This window comes from Harmonia axyridis, chromosome 7 (assembly GCF_914767665.1).
Source record: "Harmonia axyridis chromosome 7, icHarAxyr1.1, whole genome shotgun sequence".
NCBI classification, from domain to species: domain Eukaryota; kingdom Metazoa; phylum Arthropoda; class Insecta; order Coleoptera; family Coccinellidae; genus Harmonia; species Harmonia axyridis.
Genome location: NC_059507.1, coordinates 24,872,978 through 24,894,223, shown reverse-complemented (window position 1 = coordinate 24,894,223; position 21,246 = coordinate 24,872,978). Strand labels below are relative to the sequence as shown.

At 33.4% G+C, this 21,246-nt stretch overlaps 1 protein-coding gene across 1 annotated transcript in view; it reads right to left on the bottom strand.

The window, feature by feature from the left end:
- Nucleotides 1-238: 238 nt before the first annotated feature.
- Nucleotides 239-21,246, bottom strand: part of LOC123684259 (proton-coupled amino acid transporter-like protein CG1139) — a 43,116-nt gene continuing 22,108 nt past the window's right edge. The window contains exons 5-8 of the mRNA XM_045623442.1: nucleotides 19,544-19,665; nucleotides 7,768-7,852; nucleotides 4,959-5,419; nucleotides 239-1,590 (exon numbers count right to left, since the gene is read on the bottom strand). Of these exons, the coding sequence (XP_045479398.1) occupies nucleotides 1,185-1,590; nucleotides 4,959-5,419; nucleotides 7,768-7,852; nucleotides 19,544-19,665 (1,074 nt within the window). The 3' untranslated portion in view covers nucleotides 239-1,184. The remainder of the gene's footprint in view (nucleotides 1,591-4,958; nucleotides 5,420-7,767; nucleotides 7,853-19,543; nucleotides 19,666-21,246) is intronic.

Genomic DNA, 21,246 nt, shown 5'->3' with positions numbered 1-21,246 from the left:
CCTGCTGCAATTAATTCTCAATTCTAATTTCTAAGGAAATAAATAACCTGGAACATTTTGAGCAGCTTAATATTTATAAAAAATTATTGAACGAGAAGTCTCGAGTGAAGCCATGTCTTCAGTAGCAGAAAGAAATATAATAATTTTATAGTTTTTTTCAAACTTTTACCATTGGCTTACGATCAATTCCCTATTTGTCATGACAATTATAAGACTATTTTGAAAAAAAAATAATGAATTGTCACTAGTTATCAACTTTTATTTTATAGTTCTTCTACATACATCCACAAATTTGAATTCACGTAAAAAACTGATTCCTATTTACAAAAAAAAACGATGATCACAGACTCGCTTCAAAGAACTGATACTCATGTATAAATAAATATCTCTAATTGGAAGGAAATGAAAAAATGAACGATGGTGAAATTACAATGAGGTTAAGTACAACTATATACAAAAAAATACTAATGATTCAATTATATGTCGTTGAAGAGAACATTCCGGATCATTTTGTGGACACACTGTGCACATTCGGATTCTTAAATCGGAAATAATATCGGTAAAAACTTCCGCAGAAGTAGTCACATACATTTTAATGATATATTACGAAAAAGTATTCTAGAGGAGCAAGAGATGAGGCAGTCTGTGTATTCTATAAAATATTGTGGGTATTTTATTCAAATACGAATAAAATAATGAAAATCATTAAAATATCTCAAATAAATAAAAAATTAACGAAATTCTTAAAACAACTCAATTTTTTTACCCGAAATAAAAAAAAATTACACAATGAATCACAGAATATCAGGATTCTTCCACTCTCCTTGAGTTTCTCGATCACTTGAAAATAGTATAGACTTAAGTATCCTACTCTTTTTACCAGGGTAACAGATGAAGTTATAGTCAACCAAAAATCATAAATTACATAATGGAATTGTAAGATGTGATTGAAAAAAACATTTTTGTGTTTGTTTTCATAGTTGACCATAACTTTCAAACCAACAGTTTTGATGATGTTCAGTAGGTATCTACATATGTATATAATCGAATTCTTTCAACATATGGTTATTATAAGGGCTTTTTCAATATCTAGTAGTACCAACTAGATATTGAACATTTTTTCACTACACTTATTGTCATTTTCACTGGTGAGTAACAATGTATACTCGCAGCAATTGTAATCACTAGGACTTGAATAAACTATCGAGTGAAAAGTAGACACCAGAAATCGACGCAAAGATCGAAATCGCCATCACCAGCACATTTTTATACAACTTCCATTTGAAAATACCCAAGTCATCTTCCCAATTCACCACCAGGTCTAAGACTGCTGGTACGAATAGTCCAAGTGTGGCCAAAAACACGGCACCCACAAGGTCTATAATGGTACCAAGGTCTGGCACACTGATAGCGATCACAGTTATGAAGAGTACAGCAATAATTCTCCAAACGATCTGCACTAGGTTGTGGAACTTTGGGGAGAAGTAGGAATGCATGTACCTCCAAGATATCTCCATGGGTACGTAGAATTGAAGCATGAAGGTCAAGGATACAGCAAGGCTTATGCATCCTCTGGCCACCTGTGCCAAACTGAAAAAAAATAGAATTTGGTGAGATTCGATAAAAAGCATTGGGGATCTCCTCATTATATGAAGCACTAAAAATTGATTAAGTACATACGAATCGAATAATTTCATCAATTTGATCTACTGCGAATTCAACACTTTGGAGGCTCAATATTTGTATTGCAGACGATATAACATTTCAATTTGTTCATGTTTCATATTTCTAAACATAACTTTAGTAAAACTACATAGGCATACAACCTTGCTTTCGCCGTTTTTTCTGAAATTCGAGGTTTTATAATAAAAAAATCTGATTATACATTTATGATTCAGAGTATTGGCCATCGCTGGCCGCTTCTTTCTCCCATCTTTCGGGTGAAATACGAATCCCGCATTGAAAAAACTGGACGTCTTTTGAAACGATCCGCGAATAGATCCAATCCCAACCAAATACTGAGCATCACCTTGAAACCGTGAATATTCGGTTTGGCCGTCGAATAGAAGCATGACCGGGATATCCTCATGGTTTTTTGCCATTGAGATTATCGTAATGAAACCAGTTTTCATCTCTAGTCACAATGCGATGCAGAATAACCTTCTGTCTTTGCCTTGCAAGCAGCTGTTCACAAGCAAACAAACGTCGTTCAACATCTCTCGACTTCAACTTAAACGGCATCATATTTCCTTGTTTCTGAATCATTTCCATGACTTTCAGGCGTTTTCAAATGGCTTATTGCGTCAATCCCAATGATCCTGCTAATTATTGTTGCGTTTATTGAAACGAGTCTTGATTGAGTAATGCCTTAAATTCTGCATCTTAGAAAGCCTTCTCTCTTCAACGTCAAAATCACGGTTCTTGAAGCGTTGAAACCACTCTGGGCAAGTTCTTTCACTTAAAGCGGCCTCACCATCGGTATTTGAGAGTATTCGATGAGTCTCAGCAGCAAATTTGTTCATATTAAAGCAGAAAATTAAAGCCTCCCGCAAATAATGAGCGAATTTGGCTCGTAAACTGATATGTTTATGTGATTAATAACTTCATGATGCAGGCACAAATCGACTAATATTTCGATCGCGTTATGTTTACAAATACCTGAGCTTATTGTTTGACATCTACGATCTATTTATGTCGACTACCACTTACCGCTATCTATTGCAAATCGGCGGAAGCAAAGTTGTACACCTTAAACATTATCCAAACTTTCTGTCAGAATATACAGGGTGTCCCAAATTCGATGCTTACTGAAAGTATCTCGAAAACTATAAGACTTGGAGAAAAACTCTTCATAGACCCCGATTTCTTTTTTCGAAACAATAAAGTATCATAAGGCAGATCAGAAATATCTCGATTCGTTCTCGAGATACAGTGCTTTCTGAAAAATTACTGTTTCAAATGTTTCGCTATATCTTGGTTTCCGTTCGAGATATTCAAAAAATTCTTAAACGTTTTTTTCAGTAATTTAAAAGAGCTTTTTTCTACATTCATGCAAAAAGCAAAACTTTATTGAACTATATTTAGTGGAAAAAGAAGTTCTTTATTGCACTAGTGCAATTAAGTTTTTATTGCACTCATCTGTCTACTTCAACGTGCTGTCATCATGACAAACAAATATTTCAGCCTGAAGGAAATAACGATGTACAGTTACCAAGTACTAGTACGTTTACAGTAGTAACAAATCAAGAAGTGGATTTAAAAAGTACTTCACTACGAAATAATCATATTGCAAATTGCACCAATTGTTCATTCACTCTCAACATTGAGGGTAAAAATAAAGTTTGAGTTAAATTGTTCGCAACGTATTAGTTCCTGTTTCAGTGCAAATCGATATTAATAATAAAGTATTCAAGTTGCGCTTTTCATTTTCCTACACCTAGTGCCGCACCTCAATAAATCATTTTTTGCTTTTTGCATGAACGTAGAAAAAATGTTGTATGCAACTCGTGCAAAAATTGTTTATTGCACTCGACGTGTTTTCCAACTCGGCCTAACGGCCTCGTCGGACAATTTCACGTCGAGTGAAACGTTCACTTTTTACACTTGTTGCATAAATAACTATTAAGGGCTCATTTTTTCTAGTCTACTCATACCAATACCTTTATACAGTTCTGTAGTCTATAATGACGCAATTGACAATGAAAAAACGAGTCTTAAACATCAGTTTTTTCAAGTTGAATATATAATTCTTTCTAGTTAAGATGGTTCTGATGTTATGTAATGAAGAGTTTTCCAATAAGAGGTTTCATTTATTTTTATTTTATTTTATTTTCATTTCGCTATCTGAACAGCTGTCGCTTTTAAAGCTGTAATTTTTCACATTTGAGGAGTAAAGACTACGCAATTACAAATAAACACGTTTCAACAAGGCGGTGAAATCGTTAAAATTCACAACACTTTACAAACACGGTGAAACTGTTGTAGTCACTGTTCTCAAAACTGAATCACTTTCAGTCGTCGTGAAACACCTTCTCGACCAGCAATAGTAAAACTAGTAAGACTAGTAAGACAAGTTAGTGATGTGAAAAATGAAAAGAAAGTGCGTAGCTCAAGAATAACTGGGAATATTGTTGCTGTAGCCTGCAGTGTTGACGAGAACCCAGGTTTGTCGATTCCTCATCGATCTTGGGTATAAGGCATTCCACAAAGGAAATTACAGATTATTTTGCACAAAACCTTGGGTCTTAAGGTGTCCAAAGTTCAGTTGACACAAGAACTTAGGCCGGTCGATTACCAAATGGAATGCACCAAAATGATGAGGATTTACATCGAAAAATTATCGTCAATGATGAGGCTCATTTTCACCTTGAAAGTTACGTTAATAGGAAGAATTGCCTCATATGGGGCACGGAAAATCCAAGGATAATAGTTGGAAAGCCTCTCCATCTTTAACATGACACTCTTTGGTGTGTTTTTTGGGTTGGTGGTATAATCGGACCATATTTACTCCAAAATAAGGCTGGTGCAACTGTTACGATGAATGGATTGAGATATTGAGGTATTATTAATTGGAAGAAAACTATATGTGGACAATGTTTCAGGCTGTATTATTTCTCGAAGAGATGATGACAATGGATCATCGAGATCTTGTGATATAATACGTTTAGACCAGAATCGATTCAAGACCTTGAATATGGAATTCGTAGCCGCAAATGACCAAATTGGTAATGATAAAGATACGGTGCTATAACCATATGACCTTGGTGGCCATTTGGCTAATATATTTTTATCGGTAATGGCATACCTCCCTATATACAATGAATTGAATATCAATCAATTTCTTATGAAATATACTCGTTGTTTTTCGAGTCAAAATTAAACCTCTTGATGGGAAACCCTTCATAAAACTTTTTGCATTTGAAATATTCATTTTTAATCTTGAACCAAAAACCACTTACTCTTCATCTTTCAAATTGTAGGTAACACTCGCTTTGGTATCTTCGCCATAAACTAAATATCCAAAGAAACCAATTGACCCAAACAAGAATACAATGATAACCATAGCAGTATTCAATACACCAGGGCATCCGATGAAATTGGACTTTACCATCGAGTTCTCGACTGGTAGGATGGTTCCAATGCCTTCCATGGCGAAGATTACGGTCACCATGAATTTCGGCAGGCCAGATATGCCTTTGGCCAAAGATGGCATACCTTTGTAGTCCGGGCTTCCGAGTTCCTCTGTCATGTAGTAGGCTGTGATGCCGAAACAGACCATCATGGAGACATTTGCTATAGCTGAGAATGGCACCAAGAACTTGAGGGGCCTTATTTGGCAGGCGAAGAGGAGAAAGACTGTGAGGATCAACATGAAGGTTTGCGAACCCATATCCAGATCTGGGAAGTAGTGGTTCTTTATCTGAAAGTGTTGGATTAGTTGAAGCTATTGAAATAAATTTTAAGACTTTGAAGAGTGAATAAGTCCTTTATTGCACCACATTCTCCTATTCAAATTCTGTCATTAATGGTGCACATGCCTTCGAATCTACAGGATGTATATATATATGTTAAGTGAATCAGTGCGATAAACATCAAGGGGTGTGAGAATAATGCTAGTTTGCTATACATAGTTTGAACAATTAAGCGGGGCACTACAAGGATATCGAAAAACGTTAGAAATACAGGTTGGCTTAAATTATAAAAAAGTTATTTAAGGATGATTTAGTGTTGGTGAGAAAAAATATAAAAGGAAAGTTTGGTCCTGTATTACGTTTTTCGATTTCTTATAGTTTTAATGTATCTGCTACCGAAAAAAAATTTGAAACAATTCTCTTGTGATCCTCAAGAAAATTCTAATTATTATAGTTGGCTTTGATAAATGGATAAGTTATATTATGAGTTATTTACCAAATCTGTAGCGAAGATGAATAAAGATTCTATAAACTGGTTTAATCATCATAAAAAAGTAGGACCACAAGAAACTCCCTATATTTCGAAAAAAAGCTTTTGCGGGCACATAATAATAATAATAATAGGCCTATATTGACAATAAAAAGAAATATTTGATTCACATATTATCAAAACAAAAATATATTTCATTTCAATCACAGGGCGGAGTTCAGGTGGGTGTTAACCATCTGTTCTTCCACTCAAACCCTGAAGAAGAAAATAGCAATTGAGTATTATTGTGCTTTATGTCAAAAAAAAAGTACAAGTACTCTGAAGAAGAAAAATTAAGAATAAAAAAAAACAATGGTGAGAAAAAAAAATCATAACGGTGAGAATAAGAAATAATGGTTTAGAGGAACCAAAAACTTATCTCACAGGTGCACACTGTTCACTGAACAATATGTCCCAGACACGTTTTCTGAATGAATTTACTGATAATGATTGCAGATGGATGAATTGATTGTACAATTTGTATACGAAAAAGGTAAATGATCTCTCGAAGAGGACAAGCCTATGAGGAGGGGCTGATATAAGTCCACGAGTTCTGATATTCAAATGGTGAATATCAGATCTGTATCTGATCTTCCTGTGAAGGTATGAAGGAGTTGCTGTGGTGACTATACGATGGTAAAGAACTAGAGCTGATAATTTAAACCTTTTCACCATATTGAGCCATCCAGCTTCCGGCAATTTATGACATGTTTATAAGATTTTTTTTCTTTAAAATCATTCAAGGAATTTCTCAATTTCCGTCGTACCTTCAATTTAGGAAAACCCTAGTTACAAAATGGCGAATGCTCACATAAGTTGTTCGGAATTTCAAATGATAATTCATCGAATTCAAGTTTCGATATGAGAGTAATCCGATTTTTTTTACTAAAGTTATCAGGAAATCAATAGCAGATCAATGTATGGCGAATTAATTCGAAACTTTTCTGAACGGTTACAGAATGGTGCATGCGCCAATATTATAGAGAGTTACCAAATATGTATGAAAGTTTTTAAGGAATGAATCCTTGTCGAAAATGGAATTGAGTCTTTCATGAGGATGAAAGCTTTAAGGCTTCATCTTGGAAAGTTACATGCTTCTAAAAATGAGAAAAAAATGTTTGAACTTGAAATTGCTGACGAGTGGAATGAAAGGCATTAGCAATGTTTTACCAATGAAAAGGCCAATTATTAACAGAGATGAAGTGATTGAGAGATATCATATGCTGCTGGCCCTATTTCATTTTCAACAGAACTTTTCATCGAAATTAAATTTATACATCAGAAATATTTTCAACTCTTTTATTGTATCCGTAAAAGCAATAGAATGATTATATTTTTATAAGAATATTAATTAAATACAACATTATCCTTCATGAACATATCTTCTGAAAATACTTTCGCAAAAATCTTGTAGGAGGCTGTCATATTTTTTTAGGCCAACTTCATTGGTAAAACATGAAATTCCGTTCATTCCAGTCTCCAGTCTCTGAATTTTTTCTCATATATTAGTAGGAGGCGTGTGACTTTTCAAGGAGAAGCCTTAGAGCTTCTGTTTACATGAAAGTCCTCCTTAAATTTTTGACTGAGATTCTCACTTTCACACCCATTTTGTAACACCCTTAATTATAATTGATGATGTCGAGGTAATTGAGATTTCATATTATTTCGGGAATATTTTGGGAAATCAAATATAATTGTAAAGAATTCATGTATTCAGTTCTATGGTTGAAGTAAATATTTTTCAACCCAAAAAATAACTTCGTTCTTTTTTCAGAATATCACAAGAGATATATAAAAAAAAACAATCTCTAATGTGTTATTACTCACCTGGAAAAGAGAATCACCGATGAAAACAACATATACTGCATTTCCGAAGAAATATGTTAAAATCAGTCCAACATCAACGAATAACCTGTAAATAGACAAATGAAAGAATATTAAGAAATCGTATAATCTCATCAATTTGGCCCAGCTTGAAGAATCATTGCAAACATTAAACGAATATAATATATAGTCCATTCAGGAATTAATGAAATCGAAGCAGGCCTTGAACGTTCAATCGCGGCTTCATTTCTGGTTACAAAAATATCACTTGAAATTGCTGTTGTTTCCTAGGAATAACACGACACATATAGGTATTATTTTTATAATTTTCTATCCCAAATTTGCGAAATTACGAAGTATGATTAAAAAGTAAAACACTTTATTTTCTCATATATTTATTGATATCACAACAATTTTTTCGTCAAATTACATTTTGACTTCTTCAGGTGAGTATGGTGAAATAAATTGTATGCGGAAACGAAGTGTTTCACTTTTTAATCATTTTAGATGACCGAAACTAGCAACCCCCTAGAGAGGGGTGATTGTCGGCTATGTGGCTTATCTGTCCAAACATTTTTGTTTCCATTTCAAAAAAATCATAGCTTCAGTTATTCTCCAAAGAATTTTTGAATTTCATTATTCGAGCTGTGAACTAACACATGAATATATGAAATAATTGTCCATTCCTAGATTTGTGGTAATCCTTACGATCATCACTATCGAAAGAGTTAAATTCTATTTATGTAAAAATGCATCACTTGTTCCAGCATTCACAATAGTGACCTTTTGTCTCAACCCATGAATATACACGCCAAACCTTTTGAGTTATTTTCTGGAGTTCACTGTTGAGTGTGACTGCTATTTCCAAATAAACAAGTTTTATGTAGATGAATAATTTCCGCATTTTGATGCTAATATTGTCTGTATTTAGGTACTACAAAATATATTCTATTATATTTTCCTTTTATCAATAAGAATTGATCCTTCGATTTATGTTATGTTATCCTTGATTGATTGTAATCTAGACTGATTACACATGAGAACACATATTGAAATCAAAGGACAAATCTCATCGAAGAATATACTCAAAAAAATGGTATCATCTAGATCTTGGAATATATATCATTAAGGTGATCGATTGAATTCGGTTTTTCGATTCCGAAGGCTATCAACACATCTTGTCAAGTCCACAATTTTCCATTTGAAAATGTTAGGAATATATTCACTCATTTTTATTTGAAAATTTTTTCTTGATAAGAACATCGTTTTATATGAGTCATAATTTTATGAAATCAGTATATTTTGCATATTTATCTAAGCGTTGTTTAGTTTTGAAAAATATAATTTGGCCAGTAAGATAAAAATGTAATAAATCATTGTTTTAAAATTGCAACACAGTGTAGATGGTATCAAATGGATTACAATCTCTGGTATCGGAATTGTTTCAGCAACGAAAGCAAGGGAATCAATTGCAAATTATTTGTTGTATGTTCACTTTGGAAAAAACTATTCAAGGAAAATGCATTGTAATGTTTCAATACCCGTGGAAGATTAGAAATTATAAAATCGGATGATTCGTCAATCTATTATGATTAAAGATCATCTATTTCATTGTCAATTGGAATTGATTTTGTGATAAACATAAACAGGGTCGTCGCTAGAGGGTAGGCAGTTGCCTACGGTGTCAAAATTCAAGGGCGACATTTCAAGCTTGATCGAAAAAATTCACATGTTAAGAAAATAAAAGTACCGAATGAGATTCAATTGGTAAAGCAAGGAAAAATAGAATTAGCATCAAAAATCATAAAAGGTGTTGCCTTAGCCTTTATACTCATAAATAACCAGATTTCCCATATCTTATCCCACCATAGTACTTTTTATTGACCCTTAAAAACAAATGCAGGCTTGTCAGCGTTTCCTTTGCTAAACGGTGCCGAATTTTATTACGTATTTGGGACGGTTTTTCTGCTCGGCAATACTGAAATGAATTGAAAATTGGTTTCTTGTTGATGAATATTTTCCCTATATTATTATCAAAATTTTTTGAAGAAATGCTTTCAATTTTTTTATCGTTCTATAGAAGACCCCGAGTACCCAATATTCATCTTTTGATTCTGCAGAGTTGACTTCTGTTAGGTTAGGGCAGAAAATTGGGCCTCTCCTAGGGCGGCAGTTTGGCTTGCGACGGCCCTGAACATAAAATCAAACATAACTGATGAAATTCTTGAAAACTTCTGTTGAAATCGAACTCGTACATAGTTATAAATATTTCAATTATTAAATCATTAAATTTGAGTACAGATTCAGCCTAAAAATTCTGATTCAATTTACTAGCATTTTTACGTTGATGATGGATCTTAAACACTAGCCATAAATACAGAATAATACGTCAGTGGTATCATAAAAGTAAATTTCAATAAATGGTTTTTCCATAAGAGATAGATCACCGAAAAATTAATATTATAAATTATTAATCAACAGTTTTTATAATTGTTGACTTCCTTGCGGATATTATATAACAATAAAATATTCTTTTAAATGGTGCTCATTACTTGACATCGTATAATTAAAATTTTCTTCTTCGATGAATATTTTTGTATGTGTTCCCATATTGAAGACATAATATGTGGTATGCTTTTCTTATATTACAGCATTATTACCTTAATTTTTTTCAAGATGGAAAAAACCCCGAAACAAACGGAACTTCGAAGAAATTTCAATGATTATTGTCTTTGATAATTACAATTTTTCGAATAACAGAATGTTAATTTGATATTCAAAACATCGGAAAATTCCAAGCAAATTTTTTTTTTGGAACAACAAAGTCTGCTAGATCAACTAGTATCGAAATAAAAGGATGTAAATTTCATATGATAAATATATTTCATGATAGGCTGTAAATCATTCTAATTACTCATTCCTTGATGAACTCGTAAATCTCAGAGATAGGTGAATGAGATGGAAGAATGTTGGTGTGCAGACCCATGAAGGTCTGCATCTACAAGGATTCATCAATTAAACGACCTTTTCCCAGCAATAACAAGAAACGATTGAATCGGATTTCACTTATTTTTCGATTGAGGTTAGAAAACGTGATGGTTTGAAGGATTTCGAAGAATTCTGTGATCGCTGAAGATATGTAAGGATTCATAGAGGTGAACACTCCTACAATTCCTGAATCATAAAGCTTGCGAATTGATTTTAAAAATAGATATAGAAATATATGCATGGAGTTTTCTAAGTAGGATATATAATAAAGGTGACTTTGCTTTATTAACTTTGAAAATTGCTTTGTTACCTACATAAATACAATGTGTGGTAACTCTTATGGAAATTTAAAATTTTTCCGATATTTGCATAATTGCCTAGTTGACTAATTTCAATGAAATTCAAGATTTAAGGGCATCATTTGTTGGTATTTAACACTCAATTTGACAACAATAATTGATTATGTTTGGACATATAATTTTTGATGGAAAATTTCAAGTTTGTAGAGTATTCAACAGTTTGAAAACAAAATGTTGACATCGTTCAGAGTGAGGCAATCTAAATGTCTAAATCAAATTTTCAGCAGTAAAGAGTTTTTAAATAGAACATAACAATCGACAATAAAATGAGTAAATTACTCTTGCAACAAAACACTTGAACAATGAATTTATGTGCAATAGTGACATATTATTAATTAGTTGCATTTGTTGGGGATTGTTTCATTGAAAAAGAAAATTAAATTTTGATGTTGCTTAGTATCATTTGAACCGATATATGTAGTTTATTTCCTGAGAAGAGATATTCACGGATGGAATAGTCAATTTTAGAATATTATACACCCACTTCATACATAGTATATCAATAATATGAAATTCTTCTCAATTTTTTTTTAAATTTTTGTGTTGGGTCTAAAAATTTTCATCTCATTGAAACACTCAGCTAGAATGCAAGGACATGGAAACCAAAATTTTGCAGGTGATCACAATTGGCGACTGAGATTTTGTGATTTAACACTTTTAGACTTATTCTTTTGGGTCACGTGAAAGATAAGGTCTATACCAAATCTTCATAATCGATATAAGGTCTTAAAGATGAAATTCATGAAGTTATCGAGTACATACAGCAGCAAATGTGCGAATGGGTCATAGAAAATTTCCGTGGCGTCCATTTGGTTGATATCATTTTCCATCATTAATGAAATAAAAATACATTGAGTTCGTTTGTAGTATGCTCGTTTTCTTTATATTAAAATAAAACCTCTTATTGGAACTGTGATAGGTATATCTGGTTTTCAACGGCGCAATTGGCGCATGAATGACGAGCGCTCAAAGGCTCCTGCTCCTTGTCAGTGCTTTCCTCATTTTTCATTTTTCACTCATCATTTTGTGAATTCTATCTCGGAGTAATTTTTTATTGAGTTTTATTTACCTATCTGAGATGAAAAAATATATATCCTCATTTATATTATTAGTTTGCATAATCAGAAATTTTCATTCACTTGAGATACAAATCTGTGAATACATAAACACATGCTCAAGATTCTGTTACACAATTTGATCTTCATGCAACTGTTAAATAAAAGAGACTAAAGTGTGTCAAGTACGACTGGACACCTTCAATTTTATGTGACAATAATACGAATGCAGTGCACAAATAAATGTTGATTCATAACTTCATCTTTCTGTAGTAAACTGAGGAGTTTTAATTCGATCTAAAAAAAATACAGGGTGAATCAATAGTGCTCGATCGGTCGATAACTCTTGTCAATTTTGGGCTAGGAGTAGGAGAATTATTTAAATTTTGACGGAATAGACAGCACTCAGCGCATAATCTTGAATTACTTTTGACTTTACAGGCTGGTCCGAAAGTAGTGAAACACGATACCACCCTGCTTTTCAAATGGAAATACTCAATTCTTATTTCATACTCATAATCTCCATGAAATTCTAATTTCGAAATAGGTAACCCACTTGTCATAATCTATCTGAGGAAATTTTGGACGTAGGCCCCTTTTTTTTAGAAATTTCATAGTTATGATGGTTTGAACTAAAGATCATATCTTGAAAACCGTTCCAGATAATTGTACGATTTATTTTTTGTTGTTTTGTATATTAATTCCAAATGTGGTGCGACATGATGATCACAGGTTTCACGAGTTCACATCCCAGCGCAATTTTTTATTTTTATTGTCTTATTTTGCTATAAGTACAAAAAATGAGTGTTTGGACAATCATGTACTATTATTCGCCGAAACAAATAAATTTTTTGTACTAGTGAAAGAACTTAATTTTTCAAAATAAGTAGCTCATTTTCCACTTTAGGAAGAAAGGTGATATGAGCTTTGTTGTTAAGAATGTTATAACGAATAGAAATGCATGAAAAAATATGGGGTGTGTCATTGAAAAAATATCATTTTATGAAATATTATGACAATGCGACTGTCATTGTGTTTTCGGCATCGAGAAAATGCTACTAGTTTGCCTATTTAACCGACATCGTAGCAACAATAATAACGGAGTTGGCAATGGTGCCGACTTAATTTGGAACACCCTGTATAGTTAGATTTTTCAATGGATTCCCAAACGTTTGATGGCAAGTTGAGGAGAAAGTATTTTTAATGACGAGTTGAAGGAATCTTCTCTGTACCTACGTTTTCGGTAGTTTTATCGACACTGATCTTCTCTGCATAAGAAATTATCGCTCTTTTAACCGGAGCCCTATAATTATATTGATTATCCGAGCAGACTTTCGGAATAGATCACTATCTCACCTAACAAGTAATTACTGCAATGTAAACATAAGGATACAGGAGCGAATGGAAAAAAATTGGGCCACGCCACTGAGATATGCAATTCAGACCGACCTTAGAGCAGTTGGACAATGTGTATGTCGTCAGTGGATACCAGTGAAAGGTATATGTACGAGTATAAATGCTTCCTTATTCTTTTTTCCTCCATTGAAAAAGGATAATTGAATCGTGATTATTGTTCTCCCAGCCATTTTTAGATATGTTGAATGGAGCTTCGAAAAAATGATTCTGCTTACAGGTGTTCATGGGTTGTGAAGCAATATTAATTTGACACTCTAACAAATGACCATATTTTTCGAAAATGCGTACTCAATGAGTATTTTCATCTATGGTTATTCGGAAGATTGATATGAGAGCTGACATTTGACAAAAATTTGACATTTTACATACTAGTCAAGTAGATAATAGTAATTTACGCAACAAGTCCGGAAAATAGGGTTTTTTTGGACGAATAGACAAAATTCCAGGACAAGCGTAAGCGAGTCCTGGAAGTCTGTGAGTCCAAAAAAACATTTTCGGGCGTGTTGCGTACAATATTTTTTCGGCAACCATGTAAAATAACACTATCGCTGCTGCTTTCCATATTTTATTGCGATTGCGATCAAAAAACATGCAAATTTTTGAAAACTAATTTCATATGAACTGTCAGCCGTTATCTCGGTTGCTACGGATTCTATGATTCTTTTCCGGCCTAGTCCGGGAAGTACGTACTTTCCGGACTAGGCCGGGAAATGCTTCTTTCTCAGAGAAAAAGCGTCTGCTAAGTGAGCACTTCCCGGACGGTTGCCGAAAAATACATTTTACTTGGAAAAAATTCCGAACTTAATGAAACTTCTACAGGTTGTTTGGGGGTGCTGGGGGATGATTCTGTCAAGTTATCCAACACGAGGACCCTGTGGTAACTTGAGGAGGGACGGAGAACCTCAACATTTTCGGACTTTTTTAAGTTTTTTGCTCATAACTTCTAAACTATGTAGTTTTCAACCAAAAAGTTCATTTTCAAAGTTGACGACCATTAAATTCTCTACAATTTTGCATCCACAGACTTTTTCGTAAACCCAATATGAATTGAGCTTCAGTCGATCAAAATAATTGTCCAGTGACAAAGCAAAAAAAAGTGGGGTCTGCTAGAAATAATTCCGAACTTAATGAAACTTCTACAGGTTGTTTGGGGGTGCGGGGGGATGATTCTGTCAATTTATCCAACACGAGGATCCTGTGCTAACTTGAGGAGGGACGAAGAACCTCAACATTTTCGGACTTTTTTAAGTTTTTTGCTTATAACATTCAACTTAATTAGTTTTCGACCAAAACGTGCATTTTCAAAGTTGTAGATAATTGAATTCCTTATAATTTTGTTTGGCGACACTTTTTTCTAAACCTCATATCAACCGAGATACAGCCAATCAAAATTAGAGGAATTTCCTCAAAATGTCAAAAATTGGCAAAAAACAAAGGTTTTGACCCTCTAACTAACAATTACCAGCCGTTCTATGGTAATTATAGAGATATAGATATATATTATTATTATTCTTATAGAATATAGAAAGTAGCTTTGACTAAAAGCCTATGTTTATGTGAAGAGTAGATATTTCAATGTTATTGTGGCATGTGATCACCTTACTGTAAATCCCTATCAACCCATAATTATTTTGAACCTCAATAATAAGATCAACTGGGGTAAAATAAATAAATCAAATCCGAGAATTAATTGGAAATAATGATTGTATATGTATAACCCGAAAAAAGTCCAAAAATGTGTGGTTTTTCGGCCCTCCTCAAGTTAGCACAGGGTCCTCGTGTTGGATAACTTGACACAGTTATCCCACACCACCCCCGAACAACCTGTAGAAGTTTCATTAAGTTCGGAATTTTTTCAAGCAGACCCACCTATTTTGTATTTGTCTACTGAACTATACCAGATTGAACGTTTTTGTGTTCGACAATTAGAGTTGCTCAAGCTTGACTTAAGTTTAAAAAAATTTTAGCTGTGTAGAAGATTCCCAAGAAAAAGTAAAGTTAAATGATAATTTTATTTTCATCAAATTATTGTAAATAGAATATGATTTATTGATTTTTTGCACATCACAATGTTATCACCGTCACTTCTATCGTGATTCAGTATTTCTACATGAAAATTAATACTTTTGATCTCTATTATATTCCACAATGGATGTAAATATCATGATTCCAATTATAAGTTCTATTATCTTGATATCTGATTAGGTTCCACAATTGATATGAAGTTCAATCAGTTTTGAATTATAAACACAAAATAATAATAATATATTACTTCACATTATATTGATATTTAATAGCTATTATTTATTTACTTTGATGATGGATAACAGTATTTACACACACTCAAAAAAAAGTGGATAACTGGAATTTTAAGTGATTCTGTGACGTCAATAATAGAATAAAACTCAATTTGAAACTTGACAGACATGTAATCACTGTATCTTCGATAAAACAAGGTTAATATCCATTATTTGGAAGGATATCAAAATAGCTATCTTTTTATTATTTTGCATATTCAGTCACGTCAGTATCGATATCATATAAATTTATACAGTTATGTAATCTTCAAGGGTAAAATTGGCGTTAGATTGACAAACACTCAGAAGCACATGGCTTCACCAGAATGCATTCCTCGTTTTTAATTTTATACAGGGTATTCCCGAATTAGACGTAAAACATTCAATTAGACGTGAAAGATTTTCTCAACGTTTTATAATTGTCAACCTTTAAGGTTGGATTTTCAACAATGATTTGATGTCAGTAGGTAGATGTTAGAATGCGGATTTGGAAGAAGCTTTGGAGCACAACTTTCTGGACTTCATCGATGATTTAGGGCTCAACTTTATTGGAAATTTGTTATATTATCACGATGATGGACCACCACACAAATAAAGACAAATAGTGGAATGATAATTTCTTGAATAAATGGACAGGTCAAGAGGGACTGTTGCCATGGCCACCTCGTTCACCGAATTTATATTTATGGCAAGATATGAAGAACCTTATCTATCATGTTAAAATTACATCACATCAATTATTACTGATGCGTCAAATCAAATAACCAACGAACCATATCTGATCTGCCGAGTAAGAAATCTTCAGGTGGACATTTCGAACAATTTTTATTGTTTATTGTTGAGGAAGGTAGATGCAAAGTTTGAAGTTGAAGTTCAATCATTTTTTTGAAAATAATTATTTTTTTTTGATTCTTGTAACTTCTAAACGAAAATGAATCGGATCTATTTTCATAGGGAATACATTTCCAACTTGTCGTCGTATTTGAAGAACACCCTGTAATACAAGGAAATAGTCTAACTAATGAACGCTTGATAGCGATTCCTAACAAATTGCTTCTTCCATCTCAACGCAGTCATACATGATCGTAATGTCAATTTCTCTATCAAATCCGTCTGCATCACTTGAACCTATTCCATCAATTTACTCTTACACACTAACCTGATCTGAATTTTGATCATCGTGGATGTCCGATTGCTTATTCGAAATTCCTTTCCAAACAAGTCTTCTCATAAACGAACATGGAAAGGGGAAAGTTGAGCATCGCAGACAGCCTGTCTTTGAGGATGATCTCGATTCGGTAACTACGGAACACGTGGTTTTTGTAGCCTGCGTATAGCAGATATTGTTATTCGGCTGGAGTAGGATCTTATAAACGAGCAGTCTTAGGATTGTCACAACAGGAAAATTTTAAAGAGTTTCCAATAAGAGGTTTCATTTTGAATAGTACACTATCTAGGTAGCGGTCACTTTTGAAGTTGTCATCTTTTGACATTTGACAGGTAAAACCACGCCATTACTAAAAACGTTACGATACGCTCTTCAACAATGCACTGCAATTGTTAAAATTCACTACAAAAATGCTGAAAATTTTGCAATCACAGTTCGCAAAACTAAAGCACTTTTGGCTCGTCCTGAAGCACCTTCTCGGCCAGCAATACCGAAACTGGTGAAGCAATTTGAGCTATTGGGAGAGTTTAGTGATTTGAAGAATCGAAAACGTGTGCGTAGCTCATGAAAAAAAAAAGATAATTGCTGCTGCAGCCTGTGGTGTTGACTTAAATCGTATTTTGCATAAAATTTAACACCTTTATCTTCAATAATTCGGTCATTGAAATGCATCGAAATGATCAGGATTTTGATTTAAAAATCATACTCAGTGATGAGGCCTGCTTGTATCACGGAAGCTTCCTTAATGAGAAGAATTGTCACATTTGGTGCTCGGAAAATACAAGAATAATTCTTGAAAAGCCTCTCCATCCTCAACGTGTAACTCTTTGGTGCGTTTTTGGTGCTTGTGATGCCACTGGCTGGTGCAACTGTCACTGTGGTTTGATTGCGTTACCGAGCCATGATTAATGATTTTTTATGGCCGTCATTGGAAGATATTGATGTGGACGACAATTATTTTCAACAAGGCAGTGTTACATGCCACACATGCAACGAAAGAAAGCTTTCTGTCCGTGTTCTTTTTGGCCACCGAGATCAACACCTTTGGCCTTTTTTAGGTCTATGCCAATACTCCATAATGGATTCAAGACATTAGAAATGAAAATCCTGAAGTTATCGAGGACACACAGCCGCAAGTGTGAGAATTAGTCTCGGATATGGTGGTAGTAGCCATGGTGCCAATTTGGTTTATTTCGTTTTCCGTCAATTATGGCTTAACTTCCTCTTTCCAATGAAATAAAAATGCTCTTAAAACAATGAAACTTCTTCTTGGAAAATTCTGTATTAGGATTTGTTAGTTTTCTTTACCTGGATGATGTACGAAGTTAAGTGTATGACTTCAGAAGTATAGTCACGCTATAAGTGGATATCTAGTGGAAAAATATTTCGTTGATAAAAATTGTAACCGAGTAAACCTTGGGGTACTTTCATCTGAGCATGACTATATGCTCAGATAAAAGTAAAAATTCTGTTGAGATGGTTAATACCAGGAATAATAATTGTAGAAAATCCAATTTATTGATTATTTTCGAGCTAGAATTTTATCAATCGAATCACATGTCACTTTAGCGAAATATTAGATATAAGTATGCTTTTCTGTTGGTGAGGTTTTGAAATATTTCGATTAGAATAGTTATTTATAATACAAGTGCAGAAGGCATTGATATTCTTCCACGAGTTCAAAATTCTAAAACGAGCCACGAAGTGGCGAGTTTTGGAATGAACGAGTGGTAGAAGGAGCCTTCTGTACGAGTATTATACATTATTTTCTCTAATTCATTGCATTTTCATTGAAATTAATGAAATATTTCCATAAATATAATTTAGTGATTTTTGCATTGAAAAATGTTGGTTGGCAGAACTGATTTCTTTAAGGCAATTTGATGAATTGACAGATAAAGCCGTAGCGGAAAGTTCGGAGTGCCAACATAGAATAATAAAATATAACCATGAAAACTGTGCGTTTCTGATATATTCTCGCACGATTTTGTTCTACAAGATGTGGAAGAATGCACGGAATAACCACAGAATTAGAGAAAACTTATTCCGATTTTTCTCAGGTGTCCTTTCATCGGACATTGTTTTCAAATCTTTCAAATATATTGCAGGGAGCAACTTAAGATTTTGAAAACCCTTTCTTAATTATTTAATACTAGTGGTAAAATGGTAAATGTATTCATTTGATTGTTTTAGTTATTGTATATGTTTGGATGATGCTAAATAAGTTAATTGTTTATTGTTTTTATGCTACTTAAGTTAACTCAGTTGAGGTGTCTCATTCATTGTTTGAGTAAATTTCACAGTGTTTTTAAGATACTACACGATTCAAATTTGTGCTACACTTCAATATAACGTTTACAGAAGATATAGACTACATTCTTGATCTACATAAGAATGTTAGAGCAGAACGTTCGGCCTTCGTTTGTAAAGTAACAACTAATCATGCAATATCCGTCTGGCATAAATCGCTCTTAATAAGTTATTCTGATTACTAACCTTGCGAAATTCGCCCACGGCCTCAGGGCTTTCGGTCCATATTTGAATACAGCGTGTGCCGTTTCTGAGAAACCCATCGAAGGTCTCTTCTCCATTATGCACATTTTTTGTGAAGCGACAACCTGGAGAAAAAGATTAAATGGATTAGTTCTCTCGATATCCGGTAAAATAAGTTCTGTCTGAAACTGAGTTATTGGTAAACAAACTATTAAATAACAAATCAGTAGACTTTAAGAATTCGAATATTTAAGACAAATTCGCCAAGAGCAGTAACTTGGCCAGGTGCTCGTCGTTCATATACCTCTTGTGTTCTTAAAGTGATGAGGACTTTATACAGGGTGTCAACTTCGAAAAGTCCAAAACTTCAAGACAAGATTTTACATGTCATATATCACATGGCTGAAATATTGATGGTAATTCTTAAATTATATTTGTGTTTTTACAAAATATCTAATTTTTTTTATAAAATTAATCACAGCCAGTTATCCTTATAGCCTCATCAAATTTGAGTACATAGTTCAAAAAAACATTAAATTACACAAGAATTTTTTGTGCCGAAAAATTTCTTACTGCAGGAGTGGTCAGCAGATAAACATAACTATTTTCAGATAAACAATATCAGTCATGTTTTTCCAATAGGTTTATCGATGAAAAATGAATAATTGTAAACATGTTTTCTTTTCGGCAAAAACTATCCCATTTAGTGATCTCTCGAATATCATATGAACTTTTGTACTAGCAGCTTGTTTTCGAAAAAAAAATTTTTGGCGACATTGTTTACTCATATCTATAATGTGAGAAAAAGAGGATTGATATCGAGGTTTGAACCAAATTACTCGAAATTATTATTTTTTATTAACAATTCGATTGTTCACATCTTATACTGGGTGTTCTTGAATTGAAGTTACGAAGAAAAATGAGAGATTCCTTGCATAATTTCAAAAATAAAATGGTCCATAAACATGAGCCCGCGAACGCTTGATTTCAAGATACGGGGTGTTTCTTTCAATTCTACTTTTTAGATTTTTTTGCTTAATCAGTTTATCGAATCTTCATTAATCTTCGCTACCAAAACTAATAATTTATTTATTTACCACAGCTACCCAACTGGATCTTTAAAATAATTTAGATTTTCCGGAGAATTTTTATAGAGAGCTGTTTGAATTTTTTGTCGAAATCGATCGCAGATACCTACGAAAAAACTTCAACAAACCAAAATATGTTGTACTGAACCAGAGTTTCTCTTTAAATTCTAACTATCAGTGGTTCACAAAAAAATAATTCCGGAGGAAAGAAAAAATTCACCCTGTAGATTTGCATTCAAAATTAGGATATCACATGATGAAACTTCAAATTGGAATATCTATGTCATTCCAAGTTGAATATCTTGTAAAGGGAAAGTGCTATGAGAGAAAAACTTGAACTTTAACACCTGCATCTCAAAAACAAAGCGTTTGCGGACTCATGTAATAAGACTTTTTTTTTAAATGACCCGAGAAATCTGTCATTTTCATTTGTACCTCCAATTAAGGAACACCCTGTAGATATAGTCAATTCAAAACTGATGTCTTGACAAAAAAATTGCAATTTGAATGCGACACAATGAATTGTACAACACAGCCCAAACAATTGAATACCGATGACGAATACAAAAATCATAGATGGCAAATGAGGGGCGATGACGAGAAAGTAGATAGATAAAG